This window comes from Cryptomeria japonica, chromosome 9 (genome assembly GCF_030272615.1).
Source record: "Cryptomeria japonica chromosome 9, Sugi_1.0, whole genome shotgun sequence".
Classification (NCBI taxonomy): Eukaryota; Viridiplantae; Streptophyta; class Pinopsida; order Cupressales; family Cupressaceae; genus Cryptomeria; species Cryptomeria japonica.
The window spans coordinates 352,600,983-352,608,847 of record NC_081413.1 but is presented as its reverse complement, the minus strand read 5'-3'; the positions used below and the strand labels follow the sequence as shown (position 1 = coordinate 352,608,847).

Below are 7,865 nucleotides of genomic sequence, written 5' to 3'. Positions count from 1 at the left end.
ATGTCTTTTTCCAATACATGCCCGAATCATACATTCTAACTGCATTTGCTAAGCACCTTTCCTTTCTATGAACATAATGCCTTCTTGAATAATAATGGGAAAGCTTGCATTAGGTATGACTAATTCTCTTTCCTTCATTTTCATTGTCACCTTTCATATCTCAACAAGCATCTTGGGAAAAATACTTGTCATCGCAAATCACCCCACACATTAGCCACTCCTCAATCATCTTTGTCACAATCCCAAAGGATGACACAACATTCACACATATTCCTTCCTTTGCCAACTCCGCTACACCACTCTTCATCAAACCCCAACAGAGCATTCTTGGAAGCCATGTAACCATGAGAGGCATTATCAGTCTTCATCAGTCCCAAAACACTGCAATTGAAGAGTATGGAACTAGAGTTGCGTGGAATCATGACCCTTGCAGCATGCTTCATTCCTAACATAGCTCCTGTAACATTCAGAGCTATCACTCTTTCCCAAGTCTCAACAGAGACCTGTACGATGGAATTACCATGAGCATGCAATATACTTGCATTGTTCATCATGATATCTAGATGCCCCTTCTCCTCCATCGCTTGATCTACGACCCCTTTCACATGGGTCTCTATTGCCACTTCACACTTCACAAATGAAGCATTCCCATTGAGCTCTTGAAAAACTTTAACCCCTCCCTCTTCATCGATGTCAACAACATACACATAAGCACCTTCTGCCACAAATTTCCTAGCCATGACTGCACCTATACCATTTGATCCACCTGTCAAACTATTCACGTGCGATGTTCGCGCTCTCCCTATGCCCACGGTCTACATTTGGTAGACATCCAACAATCATCGCACTTCATGAGACCACATTTCTTTGAGGAATTATGTCAAACTATTCACGTGCGTTGTCTGTGCATTCCACCTTTCCCACGATTTGCAGCAGCATAAAAAAATGATATCAAAGACCAGCTCTGCTGGAAACAACGTTTAGTTCACACACCTTGTCACATTATCATGCCTTGAGACCACATAACTGTGAGGGATGATGCCAAATAGTGTATGTGCACTGCTGATAATCTCGGTATTCTTTGAGGAACTTATGCCAAACAGTTAACATGCATTATCAAACGCATTTTCTATGCTTCCCCGGTACATTCTTATCTACCACGATATTCTATCAAACAATTCACATGCCACGTCAAGGCTCCCATGATTTGCATTTGACGTGTTCCATATCTCCTTGAGGTGGTCTTCCAAACAGTTAAACACCTGTGAGCGGCATTAATCCAAACACTTTGAGAGCTTCCTCATAAACTCCATTCCATGCATATCCTATATTCATCGCATTCCATGAGACCACATTTCTTTCAAGAATTATGTCAAATGGTTCACATGCATTGTCTGGGCTGCCATGGTATGCATTCGCTGGTGACATTCTCTTCCTTTGTGATGGCTTGTCAAAGAGTAAATTCCTTGGTCTATGCTTGCATTATCACATGGACTGTGGTGGTCTCCCAAAATAGTTTATGTATATTTTCTCAAAACAGTAGCTACGCCCCTATATTTTGCATATCAATCATACCAAGCAGTTGCAACTCCACGCCTGACAAAGTTCTTTGATCCTCTATGCTATGATGAACATCGCGGTAGATTAACTCAACCTCAGCTAAAGGCATTCATTCATTCTGACAATCTACGCCTTTCAGACTTCGCATCTATATTCCATTTTCGATATGTCCATGCTTCTTTCAGTACATTGATGAATGTTCATAACCTGCCAGTTGAAGCTCTCTCTTTTTTTTATTTTAAACTCTTATTCAAAAAGGTTAAGAATGCTCACTTTTTGAGCATTTCTAACCTTCTTTGACAAAGTGGGACCCGCAAGGTTAAGATATGAGGTTAGAAATGATCAAAAAGTAAGCTTATCTAACCTTTTGTGAAAGGTTAGAAATATGGGTTAGAAATGCTCAAAAAGTGAGCATTTCTAACATTTTTGGCAAAAGGTTAAGAAATGAGGTTAAGAATGCTCAAAAAGTGAGCATTTCTAACCTTGTGCTTCAACGAGCTATCCTTTACACCTTGGAAACCATTTTTCATTGAGAATGAATCAAGGAGGAATGCCATCGATGTCTGAAGATGTTTTTCTTATCGCAAATGACCAAACATATTGAAATACTTTAAAATATTAAATTATCATTTGAGAAATAATTTAAATATTTTAAATATATCGCTTTGGCTGGAGAAAAATGACATAACTTTCAAACGGTAGGGAGTTAGGTCCTGAAATTCGAAACACACGTTAATGTAAGGGAAAAAGGTCTACACAATTATTTACACCTCATGAAGAAGCCTTAAATGAGATATTTTAATCATTTGGGAGCAACAGACACCAAAAATTGAAAGTTTAAAATATGACAAAGTATGAACTGGGTTCAGGTGAAAGTTGGCCACACGATATAAAATGACGTTTAGATCCTGATTGTCAAGCGATTTCCCTCAATTTGTGGTAATTCTCAAAATTCTTCCATTTTTTGGATTTTAACTAGTAATGACCTTGGACAATGCGTTCATTACTTACGCGTAAACACTCATTGGACCTTTACTTGACATTGAGATCGATTTGAAGTTCAAATTTTATGTAGGACAAATATGGGGGCAACAAAGTGCAATTAATAGAGATGAAATAATAAAGATATATCAAATGATGTAATTATACAAGCCCAAATAAGTAAAAATATAAAAATATTATCAGTTTTCAAGTATATAGAATGATTCAACCCTCTTTTTGCTTACTACATGTTATAGTATGCCTCTACATGCATGTGTGGGAAATTTGGCATCTTTTGGTTTACGATTTGGTGTATTATCTATGCTTTTATTGCTTCTTTTATATTATGAGTATTATTTTGGATATGATAGGGGTTTGGCTAGGTTTACTATGCTAGGATGTGGGTTGCCTAGGTAATCTTTTTGCCCTCCTTTGAATGGTATCCTTCTAATTTTTTTGTGTAAGTTTTCAAATGGATGGTTCTGGAGGAGGTCCAAGTGGACCCCTACCTCTTTCTCTCAAATATGTGGTTTGTACATTGAGGATATTTTAATATTTGATCATATTAATGTTATTAATTTCCTCATGCACGATGCTAGATCTGTAATAAAAATGGAGATTGGCTCTAGATCAAACACATGTTTTATTTAGAGTGTTGAATGACCCATTGTGGTTATAAATTCAGATATTGTTGTGAAGATATAATATACTTATTATAACATGCTCTTTTTTGTGAGTTCATGGATTCTTAAACCATTATGCCTTTCTTAGAGAACTAGTTCATAATGCATGGCAACTTGAGGAAGATCTGGAAGTTGTTCTAGCAACAAATGACTTCTTTTTTGTTTACTAGAATGGTTAATATACATAAGGATTTTGAAGGAGGAATGCATTTTCATAATCAATCTAGTTTATTTATCAAGCCTTGGCATGTTGAATTTGATCTAATAGAAGAGCTCCCCGCTTGAATCCCTATGTGGGTTTGTCTTCTTAGATGTCCATGGAATTTTAGATACATTATATTATTCACTCTATAGCTATTGTTCTTGGGAAGCCCCTTTGTCCTTCTCATCAAGCTCTTGAGAGAAAAATTAACTACATATCCCCATATCTATATTGAGATTGATTTCAATAACCATTTGCTTGATTCATTGGGAACTTTGCCAGGGAATATGAACTTGATTCAACAAGTGAATTATGTGGCCCTTTAATTTAGATGTTTTCTCTAAAGAAATTTCCCAAAACATATTTTGATACATTCATCTCCCCATATGGGTGCAAATAAGATCACAACAAATGAAAATGCAAAAGGCAAAACTCTAGTTACTAATGACCAACCTGACTCAAATGGTTTTATTTTGGTGAGGTCATGTAACAAAGGGAAAACGATTATTCATAAATAAAAAAGTTTCTCTATGGGGAATTCAAGCAACCTTTTTGATGTTTTAGAAATATTTTAGGAGATGACCACAATGGATCATGATTTCATCAAGACTAATTAAGAGGTGCATGAGGTGGATTTAAGTAATATTTTGATATTTTTTATTCTATTCATCCTCCCATGTTGTAAGATCCTTCTTTGGTAGGTAAGAATTTTAATCCTAAACTCATTGAAAATGATATTGGGATTTAGGAATATTTGAATTTACAAGTATTTGGGGAGGATCTTATCCAATTAGAATTGACTTAAAGAGAGTCAAAGGAGGATAATGAAATTCTAGAGAATATTCTTGATTTAGAGCAAAAGATGAGATGAACAAGATTTTCGTCAATATTAGGGGCTCAACAAAAACTACTAATAAATGAGGTCCTAATAAGGGTTCAAAAGTGGGAAGAAAGAAGGAATAAAGATAAGGTTAAGCTAATTGGTGAATCATTTGTACAATCAAGTGTCATTAGAATTATTGACACTCATTTTTATAACAATTTGAAATGGTTGTGTTATCTCACAATGCTAGGGGTTTAAGTAGGTTCCCTCAAAAACATGTTTCTCAAAATCTTATCCATGAACATAGGTTTAATATACTTTTTATCCAAGAAAAAAAGTTGTGTGTGAAAGATATGGCTGGAATTTCTCATAAAATTTAGAAATGTGATATTTTTATGTATTGGGGCTCTTGGAAATTCTTGGGGAGTAGCTTGCCTTTGAAACCCTCACAGCATTACCCTAGTCTGGAGCTTCGAGCATAAATTCAATTTCATTGGTGGGATCCTCCTTTGATTGAGAAGAAACTATTTTGCTCAAAAATGTGTATGTGCCCTTGGAGCTTGTAGGTAATATTTTCTTGGGCACACATTTGATTTGTTCAATCTCTAGTTTCATCTCTCTCTTGGATATTAACAAGGTATTTCAATTATATAACTAATTTGAATGAGAAAAAAGAGGTATTCATCGTCTTGGAATTTATTCTTCTCTATTAAGAGATAATATAGCATCAATTAATTTGGTTGATGTGGTGCCAATAAATGGTACCTTCACCTAGATTAACAAAAGATGTGGAGTTGACTCAATTTTAGAATGATTGGATAGATTCCTTATTTGTATCACTAGATTGTTGATAGTTGGGATTCCATTTTAAATATTCTTGGATGGGAAGGATGTGATCATTGTCCAATCAAATTCTCTTTAGTCTTTTTCTATTTCAAAATATCCCCCTTTTAATTTTCAACTCACATGGTTTCTAGATTCATCTTTTCAAACCATGTGTAGAATTGTTAAATTGAAGGGAAACCTTCTTAAGGGACTATGATGTATTCATTTATTAAGAGGATTTAATTTGTGAAATAAAAGCTCAACAAGTTGAACAAAATTTCTTTTGGAAATGTTTTCCAAGAGAAAATGGATCTTCAAAAGTAGCTAAAAATATATCTCATATTTTCCTCTTTATTTAGCTAAAAACATTCCTTGGCCTTCAAAGAAGAAAGGCTCTTTCTTGATTGCATCCCCTCCTTGGTCTCTAAAGACATAAATAGGTATAGTATGGCTTCCATATTTTTGAAGAGCTAAAAAAAGTCATGTTCCAAATGAGAAATGGTAAAGATATTGGATGTAACAATTTTACTATAAAATTCTTTAAGATTTTTTGGGACATTTTAAATTTTAATCTATTAGAAGTGGTTAGAGAATCACAACTTGAGATAAGAAAATGCTCAAATTCATTAACGCTACTTTCTTAAATCTTATTCTAAGAAAGAGGGAGCCTCCTCTTTGTATTTATTTCAACCTATTTCTCTCTATAGTATTTCTCGTGAGATAATTTCAAAACCCATTGCACAAATATTAAATAAATGCTTGGATCCTCTTATTTCTCTTGAGCAAGGATGGTTGGTGCAAGGATGACAACTTTTGGATGGTATTATTATTGTTTTTTCATTCCATGGTTTCTTCTAAGGATAAGGTCATGCCATTAAGCTTGACATCTATTATGCCTATAGTAGGGTTGTTTGGTCTTTTCTTTCTAAACTCTTATTTGTTTTTGGCTTCACCTCATAATAAACTGATTGGGTTATGAGTTGTGGGTTAGAGTAATTAGGATCTCATGTTAGTAATTAAGTAATCAATCATTAATTACTTAGGTCCCCTATTACTTTATTACCCTTAAGCTAAATTTATGAGTGTTTTTTTATTATTAGATAAAGCTAATTACAGGTTGTAGTCACATAAATTTGTCCAGTTTAATTAAATGAATATTTCCTATTTATTTGATTTAAAACCCACTAGCCATCAATTAATTAAATTAATATTTAATTAATTCATCTTCAAGCATTCTCCTATTAATTAAATAAATTATTCAATTTAGTTTAATTCATTCATTCAACCAAATTCACAAATCAATTAAATGAATAAATCATATTTATTTCATTTAATCCCCTTTTCCTCTTTTAAATAAATCAAATAAAACATTTATTTAAATCATTTATCCCCCCGACTTGCATTTTCCTACAAATCCAACTTGCACACATTTATTGAAATAAATGAATTTTATTTTAATTAAAATCCTATTTTCCCTCACCCGCCAAATCCACTTGCATTCCCAAAACCCCTTCTAGATTCTTCTAAACCCTTCCTAATTAACCTAATTCATCCCCTAATTATTGTCACATTCCTAAGCAACTTGGAGTCACTTCTCAAAGACTTCAAAGTCTTTGAAAAGCATTTAATGCTTTGTGTGTTCAACAATCTAACCTCTAAAGTCTTCCAAAACCACTAATGGCTCTTACATGACCATTAATGGCTCTTACATAACCATTTATGGTTAATTCAACTTGCACTCATATGTCTCCTCAAGCATTTATTGCTTTGACCATGGTTATCCCTTTTGCCTTTGCACAAGTGTTTATCCATTGGATAAAAGCTTTATTATTTGAATAAAGAATTTATTCACTCAACCTAACCTTGATCTTAACTCCCAAGTTAACTCTTAGGTCATGTCAAGCATGTAATGCTTATTCCCTCTCCTTTCAATCTATCTTATATGGACACTTGTCATCCTGGGATTGGGTTGAAAGCCATCACATGGATTGAATATCATTCAATTCTAACCTTTGTTGAGATTAGTCAATCTCAACCATCCATTGCTCCATTTTTCCTATAAATAGAGCCCATTTCTTCATAATCCAGATCCTAAAAAACTTGAATGCATCTAAGTTATAGAGAATTTTAGAGAACATTTAGCATAAATCACTAATATCTTGTTATTTTGGCCTAAAATAAATCATTTTAGCATCATAGCATCTAATATTAGCTTTTATTCACATTTGCATAGCATTTTAGAGTAAACATTTCAATCTTGAACCTCCATAAGAATCCATAGTGCAAAAAGTTGCTAAGAGTTACACTAGTTTGGAACTTGGAGAGGGGAGAAACAAGGGAGAAGCATCAAAAGGCATCGTGGAAGTATCTTAGGGAGGCTCTTCTCCTTTCTTCTGTTTTGTTAAACTTCTTTCACGCTTTTTTGAAATCTCTTTTGATATGTTTGGAATGGTTTTTAGTTCTTTGTTTTGGTTTTATGGTTGAAACTAACTTATTAACATTGAACTTTGTTGTTGCCTTGTCCCCATTTCCATGACATCATAGGTCACATTGTCTCATTACATAGCACAAGAACATTGTCATGCTCTAATTTTATCCTCACCTAGGTTTCAATCTAGAGATCTATCTTTATGATTTTATAAGCATTCATTGTAATGTATCTAGGTTATTTAGATTAATCCCGCTACTATATTTCTCCTATATCAATTCTCTGAAGGTTGCATAGCACATCGATCATGGCTTCTTATGTTCAAATATGATAGGAAATTAGGTTGCAAGTGATTCTGGGAGC

General features: G+C 34.0%; 1 protein-coding gene across 1 annotated transcript; it reads right to left on the bottom strand.

The window, feature by feature from the left end:
* Positions 1-221: 221 nt before the first annotated feature.
* On the bottom strand, positions 222-740 carry LOC131858390 (secoisolariciresinol dehydrogenase-like). Its single transcript, XM_059211622.1, has one exon. The coding sequence runs from the start codon at positions 738-740 to the stop codon at positions 222-224; it is 519 nt and encodes a 172-aa protein (XP_059067605.1).
* Between the last annotated feature and the right edge of the window lie 7,125 nt (positions 741-7,865).

Coding starts and splice junctions, on each gene's coding strand:
- LOC131858390 (XM_059211622.1), bottom strand. CDS start 740: ATGGCTAGGAAATTTGTGGCAGAAGGTGCTTATGTGTATGTTGTTGAC.